At 43.7% G+C, this 24,501-nt stretch overlaps 1 protein-coding gene across 1 annotated transcript; it reads right to left on the minus strand.

Moving 5' to 3' along the window:
• Positions 1 to 556: 556 nt before the first annotated feature.
• dcst1 (DC-STAMP domain containing 1) lies at positions 557 to 24,448 on the minus strand. Its single transcript, XM_056286155.1, has 14 exons — positions 24,394 to 24,448; positions 22,143 to 22,217; positions 21,879 to 22,007; positions 21,626 to 21,765; positions 21,044 to 21,209; positions 20,775 to 20,918; positions 18,999 to 19,142; positions 16,299 to 16,452; positions 12,995 to 13,094; positions 8,538 to 8,633; positions 7,277 to 7,410; positions 7,046 to 7,203; positions 5,405 to 5,547; positions 557 to 844 (listed from the first exon to the last, which is right to left on the minus strand). The coding sequence occupies exons 1-14, from the start codon at positions 24,446 to 24,448 to the stop codon at positions 725 to 727; spliced, it is 1,758 nt and encodes a 585-aa protein (XP_056142130.1). The 3' UTR covers positions 557 to 724.
• Between the last annotated feature and the right edge of the window lie 53 nt (positions 24,449 to 24,501).

Raw genomic sequence — 24,501 nt, forward strand, 5'->3', positions numbered from 1 at the left:
AACCTATTTTACTGTGTTTAGATTCTGTATGGGATGTATTACCCATCTATCCACCCATCCATTACCTGAACTGCTTATCCTGCTCTCAGGGTCGCGGGGATGCTGGAGCCTATCCCAGCAGTAATTGGACGGCAGGCGAGGAGACACCCTGGACCGGCCGCCAGGCCATCACACAGGGGGATGGATGAATTATCTTATATGTGAAATCTAATTTGACCAAGTTCAGCTGATGGAAATTATATTACAATGTGTGTGAGTGTGTGTGTGTGTGTGTGTGTGTGTGTGTGTGTGTGTGTGTGTACACTCAGCATTAATTCAGACCGAGAGGCAAGCATGCTGGTTTATTCTCCTCAGTAGAACTGAAGGTTAAAGGTTTGACTGGTGACTCATCTGGAGTGGGAGTGGTCTGGCTTCCTATCAGGGCTGTGATTGGTGGTTGTCATGGTGACAGAGGGGACAGATCCCGCACACGTCGCTCCAACAGTGGGGGCAGCAGAGGGCTCGGCAGCCTGCAGACGAACACCTCCCCCTCCGACCATGCCCACCCTGTCTGTCTCCACAAATACAACAGTACCTAAACCCCAACCATGCCCACCACACCTACACCCAGACAGGAAGAGCAACCATTTTGATCTAACTTGGTAACAGGTCATTTCAACAAGACAACACTAGAGACAGACATTCAACCACACGGACAGCCACAGACACACAGTCAGACTGACAGTTAGACAGTTGTTGCTTGGTAACGCACCATGGTGGCGAGGGGGCGGGGCTTTCTGGTGGAGGAGTGGATCTGCCTCTGGATGTGAAGATTATAAAGAAACAAGATCCGCTTCTTTTCTCTCTGACAGAAGAGATAGAGAGAGAGGGGGAGAGTTTGACAGTCGGTACTGAGACTAATAATATCTAATCACATCTTTAGTTTTACTCCAACATTGCTTTAATAAATCATCAAACAGAGAAAAGAGTCTTATTTTGAACACTGGAATCAAGAAACCGAAACCGAGATAAGTTTGACTGTTAGGCACTCCTTAACCAGAAACTGTGAATGAGCTGAACGCTTCTCTACTGCCAGAGACACCAAGCAGAGACAGACCCCAACTAAGAACTACTACTGCTACCTTCGGCTGCTCCAGTTAGGGGGCGCCACAGCGGATCACCCGTTTCCATCTCTTCCTGTCCTCTGCATCTTCCTCTGTCACACCAGCCACCTGCATGTCCTCCCTCACCACATCCATAAACCTCCTCTTTGGCCTTCCTCTTCTTCTCTTCCCTGGCAGCTCCATATTCAGTATCCTTCTCCCAATATACCCAGCATCTCTCCTCCACACATGTCCAAACCATCTCAATCTTGGCCATCTTGCTTTGTCTCCAAACCGCCCAACCTGAGCGGTCCCTCTAATATAATCGTTCCTAATCCTGTTCTCTTTCGTTACTCCCAGTGAAAATCTTAGCATCTTCAACTCTGCCACCTCCAGCTCTGCCTCCTGTCTTTTCGTCAGTGCCACCATCTCCAAACCATTTAACATAGCTGGTCTCACAACCATCTTGTAAACCTTCCCTTTAACTCCTGCTGGTACCCTTCTGTCGCAAATCACACCTGATACTCTTCTCCACCCACTCCACCCTGCCTGCACTCTCTTCTTCACCTCTCTCCTGCACTCCCCTGTTACTTTGGACAGTTGACCCCAAGTATTTAAACTCATACGCCTTCGCCACCTCTACTCCAACAATGGAAAAAGAAGATATAAAAAAATTATGCTAACTAGAAGAAAAGTATGTGCTCACTACATGACAGTTGAAGTCGACACAGAGACACACGATATCAAATGTGAGAAATTCAAAAACACAAAGCAGAGGCTTGAACAAATGTGATTTCTCAATACCACATTTCAAAGATTTGAATGACAATTCCATACTAAGGGTCCGTCTTACACTCTTCATATTCATGTTGACTGCACTTCGACAATATAAATGTATTGTTTTTCTCATAACAACAGAGGGAAATGAACTGAATGGAAGAGAGAGAGGGAGAGATAGAGAGACTGAGGACAAATACAAAATGTGAGATGAAAGGAGAGGCTGATTGAAGTTTTTTTTTTAATTTTATTTTATTCCCCCCTTTTCTCCCCAGTTGTACCCGGCCAATAACCCCACTCTTCTGAGCTGTCCATGTGGAGTCGCCAGCCACTTCTTTTCACCTGACAGTGAGGAGTTTCGCCAGGGGGACGTAGTGCGTGGGAAGATCACACTATTCCCCCCAGTTCCCCCTCCCCCCTGAATAGGCGCCGCGACCAACCAGAGGAGGGGCTACTGCAGCGACCAGGACACATACCCACATCCGGCTTCCCTCCCACAGACATGGACAATTTTTATTGTAGGGATGCCCAACAAGCTGGAGGTAACACGGGGAGTCGAACCGGAGACCCCCGTGTTGGTAGCCAACGGAGTAGATGGCTACGCTACCCGGAAAACTGTGAAACTGACAGATTGTGTCTTTAACAGGAGAACAGATGAAGGCTGAGGTCACAGAGGTCACAGGCAGTACCAGGACCAACAGGCAGACAGATAGACAGACAGACAGACAGATAGATACTCTTTCACTTGGTGATCTTTTCTTCAAAATTATCCCACCCCATTCTCTCTTTCTCTCGCTCACTCTCTCTCTCTCCATCTCTGCCTCTCTCTCTCTCTCGCTCACTCTCTCCATCTCTGCCTCTCTCTCTCTCTCTCTCCATCTCCGCCTCTCTCTCTGTAATAGTATTACAGTAATCTGTTCTAAACCTGGCTTTACTCTACACTGCCGCCCTCGGGCCCAGCTTACAGGATCCACTCTGTGTGTGTGTGTGTGTGTGTGTGTGTGTGTATGCGTGTGAGAGCGAGAGAGAGAGAGAGAGAGAGAGAGAGGGAGAGAGAGAGAGAGAGAGTGCATTGCATTGTGTAAACATCCTGCTGATTCTCTGACACTGGAAAATGCCGACACCAAATTGGACACCAGCAGTTTTACATTTCCACGGTCATGTGTACCGTCCAAGATGGACCCAGGTCAAACAGACCCCCCCCAAACACACACACACATACACACACACACACACACACGTGTACACACAGCTCTGTCAGTGTGACGTAGGCGTTAATTACATGTAATCTGGTTGTAACTACAGGGGAATAAAGGGTGTTGAATTTAGACCTGTCACGTTTTCATCCTGTTCTCATTTTATTTGTTCCGTTATTCTTTTAATCAAAGTTGTTTGGGTTTTTTGTTTTAAAAAGTGCTATATGAATACATTTTATGAATATTATGAACATAATCCAATAAGTTTTAACCATTGCTATTACTATTGCTGTTATACTATTCTTCTTTTTCTTCTTACAATTATTATTATTATTATTATTATTAAGATGATCGTTATCACTGTCAATAACAGAAGAGTCGGTGAATAACCTAACTAACTAGTCTGAAATGACTCATGAAGTCATTCAGGTTTTACTTGATGACACTGTCTGGTTATACATTATGGACCAACTGTGTGACCATCTGTCTCCTGAGGAAAGCTTAAAAGAACAGTGGTCAGACAGAGGATCCTGTTAATAAACTGTCACGGGTTGAAAACTAACAACAGCCTGGTGTGTTGCCAAGGTGCCCATGAGCAAGGACCTTTTTCCTCCTCAGCCGGTAGCTTCGCAGCTATTATCTGTCAGTGTCAAATCAACAGAGTCAGGGACCAAGCGAATACACTCTGTCCTGGAAAGGGTTGAACCATCCACCCATCCATCCATTATCCAAACTGCTCATCCTGCTCTGTATTTGGCCGTGTCTGCGGGTGGGAAGCCGGATGTGGTTATGGCGACCAGGCGACCAGGCGCCCCTATCGACACCTGGTCGATCGGGGCACCTGTTCAGGGTGGGGGGGAACTGGGGGGAATAGCATGATCCTCCCACGCGCTACGTCCCCCTGGTGAAACTCCTCACTGTCAGGTGAAAAGAAGCAGATGGCTACTCCACATGTATCGGAGGAGGCATGTGGTAGTCAGCAGCCCTCCCCGGATCAGCAGAGGGGGTGGAGCAGTGACCGTGACGGCTTGGAAGAATGGGTAATTGGCCAAGTACAATTGGGGAGAAAAGGGGGGTGGGTTAAAAAAAATGCCGATGATTAATAATTTCACTGTATTCAAACAATATCTCCAAATGGTTTAAGCCCATCGTTGTTATTGATGTTGTAGTTTAAGTTTAGTCCACTGGTAGTATTACTGTCGTTCTGATAAACCATTATAAAGTTCTCCATGAGCTAACTCCAATGACTAGAGCTCTTAGTTGGTAAGTGTAAGAATTTAGTAACAACTTCTTAGTGATAACTAACAGTAGTGTTACTACTTAATTTTATTTAGTTTGGTTTTAATTCCGACTTAGTAACTACTAACGCGACAACTAGACATAAGAACTTACACACAACAGTCAGACCTCCCTATTTTACCTATCTGAGCTCAGGAAGTTTGAAGTGAGACCAGCTCCAGAGTTTTCCGAGGACTCGATTCCACTTCCACTGTCATCAGAACCCTGATCCAAGCACAGCCTGCTGCTTCCAAACTTTCTGTTTTTGTCCTGATCTAAGTTCAGATCTCACCTTCCTACACAATATTAAAATAGGTAATTCTCATAGTGGCAGCGGGTGTGGGGGAGATTCTTCTTGTTTTTCTTGAGTTACTTGTAATCAAGCTGAGGCCAGAAACATGAGACCACCATGTGGAGCACATTGAATTGTTATGTATTGTACAGTATGGGGTTAATGAATCAGTGACTGATTCAGTGACTGATTGATGATCTGCAGAGTTCTACAGGTTTCTAGAGCAGTTCTGCATAAGTTCTGCAGGGTTCCAGAGCAGTTCTATAGAAGTTCTACAGGTTTCTAGAGCAGTTCTGCAGAAGCTCTACAGGGTTCCACAGCAGTTCTGCAGAAGTTCCGCATGTTTCTAGAGCAGTTCTGCATAAGTTCTACAGGTTTCTAGAGCAGTTCTGCATAAGTCCTACAGGTTTCTAGAGTAGTTCTGCAGAGGTTCTACAGACGCGCTTAAGGTTTATACTGGGGGTGTCCTCCACAGCTGTGGGAGTAAAATCCATATTGGAGTTTACCCCCAGAGATTACACCAAGCGGATTATAACTCCATATGTGTGACATGGTCTTAATGTAAGTACTGGTATAATGATCATGGAATTTACACTTAATGGTTTCATACACACGTGCACGCACCCCCCCCCCCCCACACCAAGAAGTGACAAAGAGAAACAGAATAATGATGGATGATAGAGAAATGAACAAACGTTGTTTAGGATTAAAGTTTATAATATCAGCAAAATGTAGACGTGTGTGTGTGTGTGTGTGTGTGCGCGCGCACACGTGTTTACCTTGGGGAAATAGAAGGCAGCGATGACGCGGTGCAGGCGATTACTATACACCTGCAGGAAGCACATGAGCACCATCAGCAGGACGGGAAGAGTACTGCATAAATATTGCTTTGTCGTCATAACAGTTGGCTGGACCAAACAATCTGAGAGAGAGAGAGAGGAGAGAAAGAGAGGGAGACTTTTTGACTTTTAAAATAAATTTTATTTAAATCACAGTATAAAAATTCTCCATTCCCATGTCAACATAAACTGGTAAACTAAAAAAAAAAATTAAAAAAATCTCAGGCATTAAAAAAAACAACTCCCATCACATACACTCACACACACACGCACACATGACCATAATAAATTAAAAATTAAGAACAACTGAACCATCTTCCATAAGTGAACATAAAACCTGTCTTAACCCCCACAGAGCACTGAAAGAGTCCAGATTACTGGTCAGGGTGTAGAAAGAGTCCAGATTACTGGTCAGGGTGTAGAACGCGTGCTCCATCCTCAGATGAGCTGCCACCAAACCCTCCATACTCTGAACCACATCAGTCCAGCCCTGACCTAACATCTTATCCTTCCTGGTCTTCCAAATCGATAGCTTAGCAGTTCCAAACAAAAAATTGACCAGGACCAAAATTCCTCTCCCAAAGCTTCCACCTATCCCTGCAGTTCTCCAAATAAGCCCACTAATCGAGGACAAGAGACCTCCAAGTGCTCTGATGTTTCCCTTTGTGTACATGCAGAATATTCCTCCCCAGTGTGTGGAGCCAGGTGAGCTCTGTCTGTTCGTAGCTATCGCTCCATGTATAGTCCTCCACTGGAGGTCAGCTGTTCAGGTCCGCAAGCTTCCCAAAGCGCCTCAGTTCTTGTGCCAGTAGCTCATTGGAAATAAAAGGAGGGACTCCGGACACGGTGATCCGGGTGGAAGGCATCGCCAGCGGGGAAATGAGTGTAAACATCATTTATGAGCAAGGTGTTTTCTATCAGCTAGTTGACAAAACCCTAATCCTTCATAAATACAACCACCACTTTATTCATCCATGAGGTGTACAAGATGTTTCCATGCCCTACCTGTTCTCCTTCCGCCACAACCACAGCTACAGAACAATCACACAATAAACACAGTAGGAAAAAAGAGAATTTGAGAAAAAAATCACAGACTCCGTCAAACTCACCACACTCCACCACCAAACTCCCAGCATGGAGTGCAGAGCGAGTGAGCGAGAGAGAGCGAGAGAGAGAGAGATGGAGAGAGAGAGAGAGAGAGAGAGAGAGAGAGAGAGAGAGAGAGAGAGAGAGAGAGAGAGAGAGAGAGAGAGAGAGAGAGAGAGAGAGAAGGAGAGGGAGAGAGGGAGAAAGAGAGATAGAACAAGAGACAGAGTGAAAGAGTGAAAGAGCAAAAGGCAAATACAGAAAATAAGGGAAAGAAAGTCGAGAGAAAGGAGACAAACGAGACAAAGAGAGAGAGTGTGACAGACTGAGGGAGAGCAAGATTTAATGACAGAATGAGAGTGAAAAGAGAAACGCACACACACACACACACCTGAGGTGAACACCCACAGACGCTCTGTGTTTGTGTTGTGCAGTGAGACTGAGGGACAGAATCACACAGAGCTGATGATATCTGACCTCTGACCTGTCACCTACTCTGATTGGTTGTCTGCATGTCAAAATGGGAAGAGCTGTTGAAGGCTGCAATGGTCTTCCTCAGCAGTCTGGCCATCAAGGAGTCTCCGTCCACCTTTATGTCTACTTGGTGACTACCTAAAGAAAGACACAACTTGAGAAGTGTGTGCGTTTGTGTGTGTGTGTGTGTGTGTGTGTGTGTGTGTGTGTGTGTGTGTGTGTGTGTGTGTGTGTGTGTGTGTGTGCGCGCGTGTTTTACTGGTCAGGTTGAACTCTGAGTACGTGTGCCTGTGGATGACATCCATCATGTGGTACAGCGTCAGGTCTACAGCCAGGAAGACACACACCAGAACAGCCAGAGACACAGCCCGCAACACACCTACCACCTACACACACACACACACACACACACACACACAGATGGACAGGAAGAGAGAAAAAATAAAGGATGGAGAGAAGCAGAGAAGAATAGACTACTGATCATATTAAAGGTTATTATCATTATTATTATTAATATAATACACATCTTCCTCTTCTACTCACTTTTATATTTACAAAGATTGTTTCCTTCACAAACTGTTATTAATCATTATTATTAACATTAATATTGTGTGAATCAGTAATTCAGTACATTTGTTAGTCAGGTCATTTGAATAATCAATACATCTATTTTGGATGTCTAATAAGGTGAAACATCAGGAATCGGGAACATTTATTTGTCGTTTCATTTCATGTACACAAGTGCATGAAATGAAACGACATATTGTTTCTCCCCCAGCCCACAGCCAAGACAAAACCACATATCCAAACTACAAGAACACACATATCCAAACTACAAAAAAACTACATGGCGTCCGTCTATTCCATTGCCTACCAACATGAGGATCGCTGGTTCGAAACCCCATGTTACCTCCGGCTTGGTCGGGCATCCCTACAGACACAATTGGCTGTTTGCGGGTGGGAAGCCAGATGTGGGTATGTGTCCTGGTCGCTGCACTAGCGCCTCCTATGGCTGGTCGGGGCGCTTGTTCAGTGTGGGGGGGGGACTGGGGGGAATAGCGTGATCATCCCATGCGCTACGTCCCCCTGGCGAAACTCCTCACTGTCAGGTGAAAAGAAGCGGCTGGCGACTCCACATGTATCGGAGGGGGCATGTGGTAGTCTGCAGCCCTCCCCGGATCAGCAGAAGGGGTGGAGCAGTGACCGGGACGGCTCGGAAGAGTGGGGTAATTGGCGAAGTACAATTGGGGATAAAAAGGGGGGGGGGACTACAAAAACACATATATCCAACATATCAAAAAATGTTTTTCACTGTCCAAGAGAGCGAACGCCAGCCAGGTTGACTGTCGGGAGCTGCCGGTCTGCGTGGGCTAGCAGTTAGCTTAGCCTGCCCCGCTTCAATATACATGAAAACACACCGTATACATAAAATACAATGACTCTGTTTCGAAGTCTGGTTACATCCCTTCATTGTTAATCTATAAATAGTCAACACAGACTCGGAAGACGTTACCATTGGTTTGAGTTCACTGGGATGGATGGAAGGACTCCAGGGGTCGATGAAGTGACTCCGCTCTGATCTCCTCAGAGGCAACAAGTAGCGTTTACCCTGAAACATTTAGAAACATTACATTACATTACAGTCATTTAGACGATGCTTTTATCCAAATTCACTTACAATTAGTGAATTTAACGTAGGAAATCAGGGGAACTACTAGTTATCAGAGGTCATAAGTGCATCTTCTCTCTAAACAAGCATCTAAGAGCAAAACCAGTGCTAAAGTAAAAGAAAGATTTTTTTTACTGAGTGAATACAATACGTGCTACAAGCAAGTAACAGGGTAGTAGTTATTGAAGAGGTGAGTTTTCAACCTGCGCCGAAAGATGGGCAGCGACTCCGCTGTCCTGACATCAGTGGGGAGTTCATTCCACCACTGTGGCGCCAGGACAGAAAAGAGCCATCGGCAGCAGGGGCCTCTGGGAGACACCCACAATGTGATGTGAAATGCTTTAACCCTACTCCACAGTCAGCTTTCACATTGAAGACTAACTCAGACTGGTGTAGTAAACCATATCCAGACTTACAGGACATCAGACTACACTGTCATCAACCACCTTAAACTAAACCACATAAACCAGGATCATTTACCTAGCCACCTAAACCAGTTGAATAAGGGTTGAACGTATGAGACTTGTTGAGGCATCAGCTGTGCTCCTACGACCTCCATAGGTTATGGAACTGATGATGATGACTTCTACTGTCTACTCAAATATATTTTAGAGCCAGTAATCGACTTTTTACTTCACTACATTTGCCATTTATACCTTTGTTAAAAGCAGTCTGCTAAAACTGAGCAGTCGGGGAGGGGGAAGAGCGCATGAAGAGCACCTGTACTGCAGATGCCAAGTTGCCAAACAAGCACCACCCAACCAGAACAAGAGACAGCTTCCAGTGACAATCCCTGGCCACATCTGGCCACACTTTTCATATCAACATCTAACAAAAGCAACAGCTACATGATGAAGTGTTTGCTGTGCCTCCGGAAAACACTGAGATCCCTGCTTTTAAAAACTCCTCTTCTGAGATTGGAGATTGCCTTATACAGGAAACATCCAGAAAAGCTGAGGACAACTGTCCAAACCAAACTGACTGGTGGGCCCAGACTCTGCCAAGTGTCCCAGGTGAAAGTTGTCCAGCTCATCACTGACATCGTGTGTGACGGTTTACTCCCCTTTTCAGTTATTGAGCTACCTACGTTCAAAGAGCTTGTGTTAACACGCAGTCCAAAAAGCTCAGTGATGACCATGAAAATGGATCTTCTGCACTCCTTCCCTGCACTCAAGAAACTCTCCATCAGGACAAACTTGGCGCCACCTGCATCAGCCGCTTGTGAAGGGTTGTCAGTTGTGCTGGGCGCATCTTCACAAGCTGAAGAACAATACTTGGGGACAAAAATTTTGAAAACCGGCTTCTGCTGAAGTGCAACAAAAAGTTCACCAAGTGATTTGATGCTCCACATGAGGCTGTTTTGCCCTTGCAAGATTTGGGAGTATTTTGCAGCATTTATGGGACATTGTTTTGCTGTGTACATTTTACATTAAAAACACAAATGACCGTTTGTTTGAAATGACATAAACTCAATGTTATTGTCAGAGATTTATTTACGCACATATTATCCCAATTTAGGACATGTTTCTTACAAATCAAGGGAGCGATGGGATTTTCATTTTGTTGCTATTAGTATGTTATAATATAAAATAGTTCACCTGGTGATCTGATTTAAGAAGGAAAGTCCTTCAGCGAACTGTTTTGCCTTTACAAACACATTTTGGCAACATGCATAGATGAAAGAGATGGAAGCTTCATATTCATTCATTCATTCATTCATCTTCAGCCACTTCTCCGGGGTCAGGTCGCGGTGGCAGCAGGCTAAGTAGGGCACTCCAGATGTCCCTCTCCTCAGCAATGCCCTCCAGCTCCTCCTGGGAGATCCCAAGGCATTCCCAGCCCAGATTGGACATGTAGTCCCTCCAGCGAGTTCTGGATCTACCTCGGGGTCTCCTCCCAGTTGTATGTGCCCGGTAAACCTCCAAAGGAAGGTGCCCAGGAAGCATCCTAATCAGATGCCCGAACCACCTCAACTGGCTCATTTTGATGCGAAGGAGCAGCGGCTCTACTCCAAGCTCCCTCCAGATGTCCGAGCTCCTAACCTTATCTCTAAGGCTGAGTCCAGTCACCCTATGGAGGAAACTCATTTCAGCTGCTTTTATCCGCGATCTCACCCTTTCGGTCACCACCCACAGCTCATGACCATAGGTGAGGGTTGGAACGCAGATTGACTGGTAAATTCAGAGCTTTGCCTTCCGGCTCAGCTCCTTCTTCACCACAACGGTCTGGTAAAATGTCCACATACTGCTGATGCTGCACCAATCCGCTTGTCAATCTCCCGCTCCATCCTCCCCTCACTTGTGAACAAGACCCCGACATACTTGAACTCCTTCACTTGAAGCAACAACTCATCCCCAACCTTCATACTGCTTCTGTTTATGTTGAATGGTTATCTTATTTATGCTATTAGATTTTACCTCATTCATTTTGTTCACAGTGGAAGAGCTACAGAGAAAAAGCAGTAGAAAAGACAAAGAAATTGGGATGTCAATTCTGTTTTTTTAAGCAAGGTAATTTAATTTGTCCACTCTGAGAAAGACAGAGAAACGTAGAAAGAGAAGGGTAGGTGAGGAGGAGAGGGGTAGAGAGGAAGAGAAGGGTAGAGAGGAAGAGATAGCGAGCAGGAGATTGTTCATATGTCCATTATATAGGCTATCCTTAATTGTTTGATTAGCCTACCTGCTCTACTTCATTAAAATAAGTTTTATCAACAATTGCAGTTTCTTCATTATTTTGCACTGGCCCGCACACCCTAAAAATATTAAAATGAAAAGTAACTTGTACTTTGAGTAATTTATTACCTGGTACTTTTTTGTAACTTTTACTTGAGTAGGTTTCTCAAATGGTAATTTTCACTTTTATTCAAGTCAATTTTTATGGGAGGAATTGGACTTTTACTTGAGTACAGATTTTCAGTACTCTACCCATCCCTGCATCATCCACTGAGCCTGTATTGTTGGCAGACTCCTTTGTGCTCTCCTGTCCGTGTATGAAAAGTCATTTAACTTTTCTCAAATGGCGTAGTCTTAACTTACTCCTGTTGAACCTGCCCTGTGATACCCCTGTATCCGACTGCTGACAGTCTGTTGAACTGATTCTCGCCCAGACAGCATCCGGATGTGGGCCACTTCAGGCAATGATGCGGCACCGATGGCCTTCTTCTGGCCCTGACAAAATGGATGTGAGCCTGAAGTGGCCCACATATATAATAGCACATATGGCCCAAATATGCCAAATCAAATGTGGGCCTTTTTTGGCAAAGATGCAGTACTCTTGGCAACATGTAATCTGAATGTGACCCTGAAGTGGCCCGTGTGGTAAATGGTGAATATGGCCCAAATATCTCAAAACAAATATGGGCCACCTTTGGCAAATATGTGGCACATGCAGCATTGCTATGGCTTGGTTCTGGCCCAGATCTGGCAAACAGGAGCGGACCGCCCAAGCGGCACCATTCCACGCAGTATGTGGGCCGGATGAAAGTGTCGGGTGTGGGACGGGTCTGGGCCACAGCAATTTTGATATCTGGGCTGGTTTCCTATCCACCCTTTTGGTTCCATTTTTGTTAAATTTCATTATCACCTCTGAACGTCTTATCGCCTCCATCAGACTATCCATCCTTTTAGGATCCCTTCCCTGTACAACACTGAGACAACAAGGGACCCATTGCATATTTCTAATTTACAAACTTATACACACCCAGTCATTTATCACAAAAGATATTACAAACATCCACATGAAACAACTACTGTTATGAGCAACAACACCACCTGTAACATAACTACTACCACTATTACTGCTTCAACTCCTGAGTTAATTACTGCAACATCCGACCACTACTGCAACCACAACCACTAAGATTATGATGGATTTGGTTTCTACAGGACTAGATTAAACAGGGTCTTACATTAAACATAAAAAGACAGAATATGTCAGTATTAATACTTCAACTTAAATTGGTCAGTCTGGGAGACGGTGAGATACCCAGTCAGATGCAGATATGATGAAGTCAGAAGAACAGATTGTACAGGACTATTCTGTGATATTAAGCTGTATCAGTAGTAACTCCTTCTCTGGGCCAGTGACTGATGCCATTAAAACTCCATTTTACTCATGAATATTATTAAAGACATAAGCTATCATGGGGCCTTCACCTTCAAACTACAGACATTTTCTGAGGTAAAAAATAATCATTTGATTATTTGAATAACTGAACTTTAAACTTCCGCTCTCCTAAACTGGATTTTAATCAGTTTAGAATGAAAGTCTTACAGCATAACATTAGATGTTGTTCTGCTTACCGACGACTTCCTGCGATTATCGATTTGTCTGAAGTAAGTGGTGATGTAGATGTTGTCGAAGTGAAGGTCCTGGCTGTACTGTCTGCTATAACCAAATGCCCTGCACAGGAAATACACAAATCAGGAACTAAGAGCTGGGAATGGAGGTGAACGAGAGATATTTTCTTTCTCTTCCCACAGCCGGGACATCCCTATGGAACAAAATGTTACAGCTATTTTCTCTATTTCGACATCCCTGCTATGTGTAACTGTGAGTAAAGGTGATCACTAGAGAGAGAAAAGCATTCTGATGAAATGTAAAACTTATTTTATTGTTATGTCTGTTTTTCTTTATCTCTGATGTGTCTGACAGAGACAAAATCTGTCTATTTCTGTCCAGGCACCCTTGAGCAGAGCACTAATCTGCACTTTCTCCAGTGGAACTGCTCAGTCCCAACAGTAGACAACTGCATATCAAATCAAAGCTTGTCTATCAGATGTAACAGTAGAGTAATAATAGAGTAACAATATCAGTAGAATAACAGTAAAGTAATAGTAATTAATGGATATAAAATATTTTGTCTTTAAGCGCAATAAATTAAAACATTGTTCTCCAACACAAATAGACAGATATAGCACCTCCTGTGGCAAGAACATTAACGATGACAATAATAATAATAATAATAATGATAATAATAATTGTAATAATAATAATCATCATCATGAATAGCCACAAGTGGGAATTAACAGGATCCAAGCAGTTTCCCACATGTGCCACCTATTGGCAAAATCTGACCAAATGTAGCAGGCTTGCATCTGGAGTGTACCTGCACATGATTTGCCATGACCCACAGATTCAGGAGAAATCAAAATTTTGATTCAAGACCAAACGTTTTTTGAGCTAGATACAAAAACGTAAAGTGTGTTGTCTGTGAATGTTCTCATTCATCCAGGTCATGGTTATCCAAAGGAGTTGAATCAAGTGCAGCTGGACTTGGTAAAGTGTGTTGTTTCGGCATCGCCATTAGGTCGATTATGACCAAATGCTGTAGGCCTGCATCTGGGGTATGCCAGCAGATGTGTACCAAATTTCATGATTATCAGTTGTAGAATTGTCTGTGTTGGCCGCTGAAATTTGGAGTATGAGAATGTCCTGTTAGATATCATTAAGCCTTTGTACAACGAAGAAGCATATAACATTTCAAATGAATAGGACTAACAGTTAATGAATTATGGCTATTTAAACTTATGATGCTTCTACAGCACCACCTGTTGGCCAAATGACACCAAATTTGTCATGGTCACTCAGAAATCATCTACACACGTATATGTGGCTGCAATAGCACAAAGCATTCATGGCATTTTTTTGTAATATAAGCCCTGCCCGCAGCATTTGAGCAAGCTCTGAAGGCCAGTTGTAGCAAAATGATTGGTAACAAAATTCTGGGGGGAAATTTTTTTTTAAAAAATCACACAAACCTCTGCTGATATCAGGAGTATTGTCAAAGATTTTGGTGAAGTTTGTTCAAACATTTGGCGAAATAGAAAATGTTGTGCATACAGTACTAATTACAGTAAGACACTGTCACCGCAGACTCGTTGTTTGACACATCTGACCACCATCTGAAATGTGATATCTTACATCTAAAGAACATATCTGAACACCATCTGAAACGTGATCTCTAGTATCTAAAGAACATATCTGAACACCATCTGAAACGTGATACCTAGTATCTAAAGAACATATCTGAACACCATCTGAAACGTGATACCTAATATCTAAAGAACATATCTGAACACCATCTGAAACGTGATCTCTAGTATCTAAAGAACACATCTGACCACCATCTGAAACGTGATATCTAGTATCTAAAGCACATATCTGAACACCATCTGAAACGTGATACCTAGTATCTAAAGAACACATCTGACCACCATCTGAAACGTGATATCTAGTATCTAAAGCACATATCTGAACACCATCTGAAACGTGAAATCCAGTATCTAAAGAATATCTGTGTCAACTTTGGTAGCATTCGAATGAAGACTTGTGGAGATATACATGTTAACTGATTTTGCATATTTTGCAAAATATAGAGCGACGGACTTCTGAATTGAACATAATTTGCAGTGAGGCAAACTCTTGTTACTAATCAGTGGATGTGCTGAAACCATTTCAGCTCTACAGGACATACAGATGATGATGATGATTATTATTATTATTATTATTATTCTTTGGAGTTTGGAATGTGAAATGTCTAGAAATTTAGATTTTTTTGTCATGAGCCCACTTTAATCAATCATTACCGCATTTTATGCATCGGCTGAGTCATGACCCTGCATCGTGCAAATTGAATTTCATACAAATCCATGCAGCAGATTATGAGATCAAAACTTGTTGCATGTGTGGTGCTCCCCTGAATATGTTTCTAAAATTTCAGTTTGATATCTCAATGTATTCCTGAGTTATTGCAATTTTTTTTTTTGGAAAATTGGCTATTTTGATAAAAAAAAAATCGATTGGCTTGTACAATTGAAACGGATAAACATGTGATCCTGACTATATTTTGGGACGATTGGCCCAGTGGTTTCAGAAAAAATGTCAAAAATAGGATTTTGAAAAAAATCCGAGAAAAAGTCACAAAATTTGACATTTTTAGAGCAGAAGACTATTTGAGCAAATATGCAGACGACTGGCGAGATTAAAATGACAAACGAATTTTGATGCTAGGCCAAGCCATTATTGAGATAATTGCAAAAACGTATACTTGATTATTACAGCGCCACCTTCAGGTCAATGGGCGTCATTTTATGTACCTGCGTAGTAGGTGGAATTTGCAACTCATCTACCAATTTTCATGTTTTTTGGTGTTAGGGTTTTTGCTGCCTGAACACTTTTAGCGAAGAAAAATTGCAAGAAAGAACAAAAACAATAGGGCTCAAGCAGAACCCTATTGTAATGACATGTGCCCACCAGGCCAGTAGGTGGCAGTAATGGCATATCTTATTTATGTAGAGGGTTAAGGTTCATGCGCAGAACGTTCTAGGATCAGAACACGACAGCCATGGAGCAGACAAGACATGATTAATTACACAGAAACGAGATATACCAATACTGCCATCTACTGGCCCGGTGGGCAAATATAAAACTCAGACCCTTACCTGGCATTGCTGACCTATCGATCCTCACCTACTGGCCCGGTGGGCACATATCTATTAATAATGATAATAATGAATCTTAGTCTGAAATTTGTTAAAGTTTAGATTAAAGGACATTGTCCACAGCTAAGCTCGCCTGCTAGCTGGAATTCTGTGAGAAGCTTACGTGGTGAAGATGGTGATGAATGTGAAAGAGAGGAGGAGCTGAAGGATCTCCAGCAGCTGGTCTGTCACAGTCTGGACCTCCTGGAAGGTTCTCCTCAAGCTCTGTCTGAATTCCTCCTGCAGGATAGATGCTCCCACTACAGACTGCTGCTCCTCTTTCTGTAGATAAAATGACAGCCAGAACACCTCAGCTAGAACACAAACTAATCAATAAGCCACTAATGCTAGTTGCTCTCTGTTGCTCTGGTACATTCTATTTATTATTGAAAATGTATCATTATTAGATAGTGGAGTTAAAAGAAAAACAAACATTGATGCAGACAATAGACACCTAAATAGCCCATATGGGCAGGAGAGCCATGATAGATTACCGCTGATTGGCTGACTTGACACTGGACAGTTTAAAGGGAATAGGGTTTCATTTGTAACTCCTACTGTTGGGATCAAAACATTAATACTTTGAAAAAAATTAAAATATATTGCAATCCAAGCGCTCCAAAGAATTCAGAGTAATGCTACACTTTTGGTTTTCAACATGACAAGATGTGCACAGTTTTCCTTTATTTGTATCTGTATACTGACTACCTGTTGATGAACCCATGAAGTAAAAAGTTTGCTGCTCGCTTTCCAGACAGTTGAAAGAACTGCACCAACAGGAGTGTACATGTTAATATAGGTTTACAGGGGTCAACCTATATATTAACATGTACACTCCTGTTCACCCTCGTCATTCTATCCCTGGAAGGTTACTGCCTACACTGTAGCAATATGTATATATAGTGTACTTTGTCTATGTAATAATATGTATAGTCTACTGTCTATTTGTAGTAATAGTCTACTATCTACATGTAGTGATCTCCTGAATCGTCACTTTGTCGTGGTGGAGAAGTTGCATGTACAAATGATCCCAAGAGCTATGCTGTCCAGAGCTTGGCTCCTGGTAGGGTTACCAGAGGCAATGGGTCAAGGGGGAGGTTCCAGACGAAGTGTGATCCAACAAAGACCTCAACAGCGGAACTGGCGGAACATGTCTCCAGTTCAGTGAAGGTGGATGAAAGCTGCAACAGAGGATGGTCCCCATTCGTCTTGGTTCTCCATGCCACTGGACTCTGGCCACCCCCTGCCAAGGACCATGTGCTGGCTGCAGGCGCATCAGCCACTCCACAGTAAAAAGCTGTCACACACAGGCGTCCTCCCATTATGCAGCTCCAGGATTGGCCTCTACGCCCACCTGAGGACCCAAAGGGACCCAGAGGGAGGATGGTCATACTCGACCCCGAGTGACCGCCGATGACGATGATGATATTTGATGATATGTATAGTTTACTGTCTATATGTAGCACTATGCAGTCTAGTGTTACTGTTGTGCCCTTAACTTCCTTCAACTCCATTCCAATCATCATCTACTATTGTCTCCTCCTTCAGCCTGTACTTGACATTTTATGTTCTTATGATGAGTATGTCTGTTACACTGATATGTGTCACCGTAAATCTACTTTGTCTTTTGATTCTCCTGTTCACTACCTCTTGATGATCTAAGACACATATATCAACATGATGTGTACTCTTGGCTCTGATATGATTACTATGTAGCAAATGTAATACTACAACTTCATATAGTAGTACTACTATGATATGATTACAATGTAGGAAATGTCCTACCAATACTACTTTACATAGCACCACTATGATGTGATTACAATGTAGTGCTCAGTGATTCCAAATCACAACACTTGGGTCTATCTGTTAATTGCTGACTATATTTACAAGTCTCTTTGAGTAAAAGTGTCTGCCAAATGAGTAAATGTATAAGTCAACATATCAAATATTTTTTAAAAAAAAGAAACATTTTTGAATACTTAAAACAAACTAATGTTTTGTGTTTTTGATATGGTTATGTGACACCTGGTTTGGATTAAACCCACCAGTTAAGATAATATTAACCAGCACCGTGCAGCCATCTTGTGTTAGCTTGAATCCAAATTAAACAATCAATGTTTTTTCTTTAAGAAAAACAAAACAAACTTAAATAACTTTGTATCTCCCCCGCGTATTCACACACTCCCTGTTTGCAAATCCTACAGTCATCGATGTGCTGCTGCTCCATAAGTTATGATTGGTGGAGCAAACGACAAACTTCTGAGGACTCTCATTCCCATAATGCACCACTATAAAAAAATCCATCCATCCATTAGCCGAACCGCTTATCCTGCTCTCAGGGTCACGGGGATGCTGGAGCCTATCCCAGCAGTCACTTGGTGACGGGCGGGGAGACATCCTTGGCAGGCTGCCAGGCCATCACACACACACACACACACACACACACACACACACACACACACAAACACACACACACACACACACACACACACACACACACACACACACACACACACACACACACACATTCATACCTAGGGACAATTTAGTATGGCCGATTCACCTGACCTACATGTCTTTGGACTGTGGGAGGAAACCAAAGCAGCCGGAGGAAACCCACGCAGACACGGGGAGAACATGCAAACTCCACACAGAGGACGACCCGGGACGATCCCCAAAGGTTGGACTACCCCAGGGCTCAAACCCAGAACATTCTTGCTGTGAGGCCACTGTGCTAACCACTGCGCCACCGTGCCGCTGCCACAACGAAAAAATGTGCAACCAAAATAAATGTAGGGAGTGACAGAGGTGCTAACAGGACCGGTAAGGAGTGGGGTTTGTACCTGGAGAAACAGTTCAGTGGTGAACTCTCTAGACAGCATGTCAATGGAGTGGTTGAGTTTATCAAACGTTTGTCCAAAGTTTCCCTCCACGGGGATTTCCTCCCTGCACCAGCGAGTCATGACTGACAGAGAAAACACACCACGGCGGGCCAACAGTTAAGACGAGATCTGATTAACAATAGTAGCACATAACGTAATAGTAGGGGTAATGGTAATAGCAGTAGTAGCAGTAACAGCAGTAGTAACAGTAATAGTAGCAGCAGCAGTAGTAGCAGATGTAGTAAAAGTAGCATTAGTATGAGTAGTAGTAGTATATTAGCAGTACTGTTGTAGTAGTAGTAATATTAGTAACAGTAGTATGGTAGTTAATGCAGTAACGATAACTGATTAGATTTTTTTTCATATTTAACTTAATCTGTTGTCATATTCTTTAGCATTTTTGAGGTTGAACTGATGCCAAAGCTTTTCATTGTCAGTAAAGCCTGCCACGCTGTATGTTGTGTGTTTGACAAGTAAAACAACTTGGACTTGAACTTGGAACTATTAAAAGTAGAAGCACTAATTGCAGTAGTAACAGTGGTAGTAGTTGTCGTGTTGAAAGGTAAACCTTCGCCCCAGTCTGAGGTCCTGAGCGCTTTGGAGCAGGTTTTCATCAAGGATCTCTCTGTACTTTGCTCCATTCACCTTTCCCTCGATCCTGACTAGTCTCCCAGTTCCGGCCACTGAAGAACATCCCCACAGCATGATGCTGCCACCACCACGCTTCACTGTAGGGATGGTATTAGCAAGGTGATGAGAGGTGCCTGGTTTCCTCCAGACATGACATTTGGCATTCAGGCCAAAGAGTTCAATCTTGTTTTCAGACCAGAGAATCTTGTTTCTCATGGTCTGAGAGTCCTTTAGGTGCTTTCTGGCACACTCCAAGCGAGCTGTCATGTGCCTTTTACTGAGCAGAGGCTTCCGTCTGGCCACTCTACCATAAAGGCCTGATTGGTGGAGTGCTGCAGAGATGGTTGTCCTTCTGGAAGGTTCTCCCATCTCCACAGAGGAATGCTGGCGCTCTGTCAGAGTGACCATTGGGTTCTTGGTCACCTCCCTGACCAAGGCCCTTCTCCCCCGATTGCTCAGTTTGGCTGGGCGGCCAGCTCTAGGAAGAGTCCTGGTGGATCCAAACTTCTCCCATTTACGAATGATGGAGACCACTGTGCTCTTCGGGACCTTCAAAGCTGTAGAAAATGTTTTGTACCCTTCCCAGATCTGTGTGTCAATACAATCCTGTCTCGGAGATCCGCAGACAATTCCTTTGACTTCATGGCTTGGTTTCTGCTCTGACATGCACTGTCAACAGTGGGACCTTATAGTATAGACAGGTGTGTGCCTTTCCAAATCATGCCCAATCAATTGAATTTACTGTGGGTGGACTCCAATCAAGATATAGAAACATCTCAAGGATGATTAGTGGAAACAGGATGAACCTGAGCTCAATTTTGAGTGTCATAGCAAAGGGTGTGAATACTTATGTACATGCAATATTTCAGTTTTTTATTTTTAATAAATTTGCAAAAAATTCTACAAAACCTTTTTCACTTTGTCATTATGGGGTATTGTGTGTAGATTGATGAGAAAAAAAAGGAATTTAATCCATTTTGGAATAAGGCTGTAACATAACAAAATGTGGGGAAAGTGAAGGGGTGTGAATACTGTCCGGATACACTGTATGTGGATTTCACACAGCAGCGTGTGTGATCGTTCACCTCTCATGATATCACAGAGGAAGTGGAACCTCATGGAGACACACAGGATGTGGCTGATGACTGGAACCTTCACTGCATCCATACATCGCTGCCATCTCACCTCGAACCACTCTTTACAGCGTCCGATCCCCTGTTCCACCACCGCTGAGACACAGAACATAAAAACACCCACCAGGTCCCGTCGTCTGTGTAACATGTGACAGTATGTACTTTGATACTGTGTTATTCTTCTATGTCACAGTTTTATTAGCATGTTATTTGCTACTCACTGTCACACTGCATCATAGTTTTAGCAGTAAACTGGTCCTGTGTGTTGTTGCCCGTGGGCTGCGGTCTGAAACGGTCGTAGCCGTACTGACCAATCACCTCATCTCGGATGTTTTGGAACTTCCTGCTGATGTTCCTGGCTTCCTGCTGGAACTTAGTGCTGTCGTCCTGGTGGGGGTATAGGCAGGTTAACAACCTCTGACCTCTGCAGCCTCACCGATCAGACACAGGGACTGGTTTCCATGGAGATAGTTCTCCGTGTTTAGCTGAAATAACCTGGTATCTCTGTTTGCATTCCAGCTCCAGTTTTTTTTCTAACTGAAAGCCTCTGTCGCGTGAGTCATTTGACCATAGTCACAGAGATCAATTCACTTATACAGTAGATGGAAACTTGTTATAAACCAAGTTATAACAGTCTTCTTTGCTGTTTTACAATCATAACCCGTTTGCTATACATCAAAATCAAAGTCAATCTAATGTCTTCAGTCAAATGAATGAAATTATAAATGCAGTCCAAACCACCATACAAATCAGTCTGGCCACATGTCTGTCTGTGTGTGTGTGTGTTTGTTAGTCTGACGTACCACTATGTCCTGGGCCACCTGTATGAAAGGCTGCAGTGCGGCCCTCCACATGGTCTTGCTGTGTTGGACCTGCAGGTCCAGGTTACAGGCCAGAGAGAGAGACAGGTCCTGGACATTTCTCTGGATATTGGCAAGCGGGCCTGAATCCACCATGGCAGAAACACAGAACAATCCTGACAAAGAAACTGTTTGAAAGCTTCAAGAGATCTTGCTAAACTGTAAAAGGCTCTTAAAAAAAAACAAAAAAACTTACCACTGGAGAGTGCAGAGAGGATGAAGACCATCACATAGGCCCGCCCACGAGAGCCAAGCATGCTGGGAAACATCAGGAGGACTGAGCAACGGAAGTAAGAAGAGAACACTCCACCGAGGATACACAGTGCTGCGCGCGCACACACACACACACACACACACACACACACACACACACACACACACAAAGCACAGATAAAGCTTTATAAAATGTAATTCTATATTTTACGTGTTTCGAAATCAGCTCAACATCATCTCTCCTCACCAACAAAAATACATCCTGCTGTCAGCCTCAGTTCAAAGGTTGGAGGGAGATTATGAAAGAGGCCCAGGAACAAACCTGATGGACATATACAACATATTATTAACACATTATTATTATCAACACATTGACAGATTATCAATATATAAAAAAGCCACTTTATTTTTTCAAGGTATTACAACGAATTGTACTCCCGTTCTTCTTTCCACTGCCTTGCTCAGGGGCACAGGCAGGAGTATTAACCCTAACGTGCATGTACCCACAGGAAGCCCATGCAAACACGGGGAGAACATGCAAACTCCACACAGAAAGGACCTGGGGCAGCCTGGGGTTCGAACCCAGGACCTTCTTGCTGTGAGGCAACATTGCTAACCACTAGGCCACCGTGCCGCCCAATTATCAATATATTATGAACACATTAACAATATATTATGATCACATTATAAATATATTGTCAACACATTACCAATACATTATCAACACATGCCAATACATAAATGCATACGTCAACCCAGAGAACCAAACGTCTAATTGTTAAATGTGAATATCATGTGACCTGCTCCACCCACAGCTCCAAACAGAGTCCTGAGAAGTAGATGGCTGGCAGAAAACTGTCGAGATGGGCTGAAGAGGAATCTATGGGCTCGCTCTGGCATGGCAGCTTTAATAAGACGCTCCACGGCTGAGGGAAGAACAGCAGGTTATCATTTACATCCATCAGTGTTTGACACACTAGGGGCTTCTTATTTCTTACATAATGAGCCACGATAAAACAACACACATGAAAATATACAGCGAGTTAAAAGAGTAGAGAGTTTATGACTGGTTTGAATCCACAACGAAAGTAAAAGAGAAACACCTCCCTTATTCAACTACTATAAATGGTGTGCTTTTGAGCAAGGCACTATACCACTCAGCAGAGCTGGTTGTACTCGTTAGCTCTCAGTAACCAACACTGGGAGACGGTGGTTATACTGTGCATGTCCCAGTGACCAACAGTAGAAGACTTCTGACTGTACTGGTCAGCTTGCAGGTGTGTCATGTGGAACAATATGTTCCAGTTTAATTTTGGACAAACAAAACAAAACAATGCTGAATAGTCAAGTCAAATCAAGTCCGTTGTATTTGTATAGCCCAGTATCACAAATTTGCCTCAGGGGGCTTTACAGCAACACAACATCCCGTTCTTAGACCCTCGCATCAGATAAAGAACAAACATAACAAATAAAGTTCTCCCCAATTATACTTGGCCAATTGCCCCACTCTTCCGAGCCGTCCCGGAGTCGCCAGCCGCTTCTTTGAAGAGTTCACCAGGGGGACGTAGCATGTGGGAGGATCACGCTATTCCCCCCCCCCCCCAACAGGCGCCCCGACCGACCAGAGGAGGCGCTAGTGCAGCGACCAGGACACGTACCCCCATCCGGCTCCCCACCCGCAGACACGGCCGATTGTGTGTGTGTGTGTAGGTAACGCGGGGATTCGAACCGGCGATCCCCGTGTTGGTAGGCAACGGAATAGACGGGCAGGTAACAGTCTTAAAGGCGCGATACACGATATTCGGCACAGCGTCTCAGACTAAACCGAAACAACTGTCACCGGTTATTTTCTTGCCCGGTGCGGGATTCGATACGAGGTGTACTGCACCACAAGGCGACACCACTAACCGCTCGGCTAAAGGGTCAGACCCGTTAGCTAGTTTACACAACCCTCCCCCTCCCTTCACGTTCTTGGCTATTATTTCGTTCGGTTCGGTTAGAATACATATATATTTTTTACGGTATAGTTATTTTATTAACGTTAATAACATAGCCATCGGCTTGGTAAGGAGTTATTTATTCGATCTACCGAGTGACCTAAATCCATGTAACGTCATAATTAGCCCACTAGCTATCCTGCTAACGCTAGCCACCTCACATGCACGCGCGGCCGGACCGGTCTCCGGAACAAAGAGAAAGTCGGATTACAACACACACACACACACACACACACACACACACACACACACACACACACACACACACACACACACACACACACAGAGGGAGTGTGGCTTCATTGTCTGCTCAGGACGACATCGCTCTCCTATCTCTTCAGCTGTTTGCTGCAATATTAATTCCATAAATCTCGTATGTAGCACCTTTCTGATAGCTAATGCATTCAACTGTCACTTTTACTCCCATTAAATACTGTGATTATTCAGCCCAAAATGTCTGATCTTTTTCATTTGATTTTGATTTCAAGATGTCAGGCTTACTGCTGTGTGGAGGTCTGAGCTGCTTCAGGGCAGCCGGGTCGACAGTGTCAGTCATGCTGTATCACTGACAGCGACGTCGAGATGCTCCATCAACGCCACTTCCCCAAA

Source organism: Lampris incognitus, chromosome 9 (genome assembly GCF_029633865.1).
Source record: "Lampris incognitus isolate fLamInc1 chromosome 9, fLamInc1.hap2, whole genome shotgun sequence".
Taxonomy (NCBI): Eukaryota; Metazoa; Chordata; class Actinopteri; order Lampriformes; family Lampridae; genus Lampris; species Lampris incognitus.

Bases quoted from the DNA above. Each gene is read 5' to 3' on its own strand.
- dcst1 (XM_056286155.1), bottom strand. From the start codon at position 24,448: ATGACTGACACTGTCGACCCGGCTGCCCTGAAGCAGCTCAGACCTCCA. The intron at 22,218-24,393 runs GTAAGCCTGACA...TATGTCCATCAG, and splicing joins GCTCAGACCTCCACACAGCA to GTTTGTTCCTGGGCCTCTTT. The intron at 8,634-12,994 runs GTAAGCAGAACA...TAAATGTTTCAG, and splicing joins ATAATCGCAGGAAGTCGTCG to GGTAAACGCTACTTGTTGCC.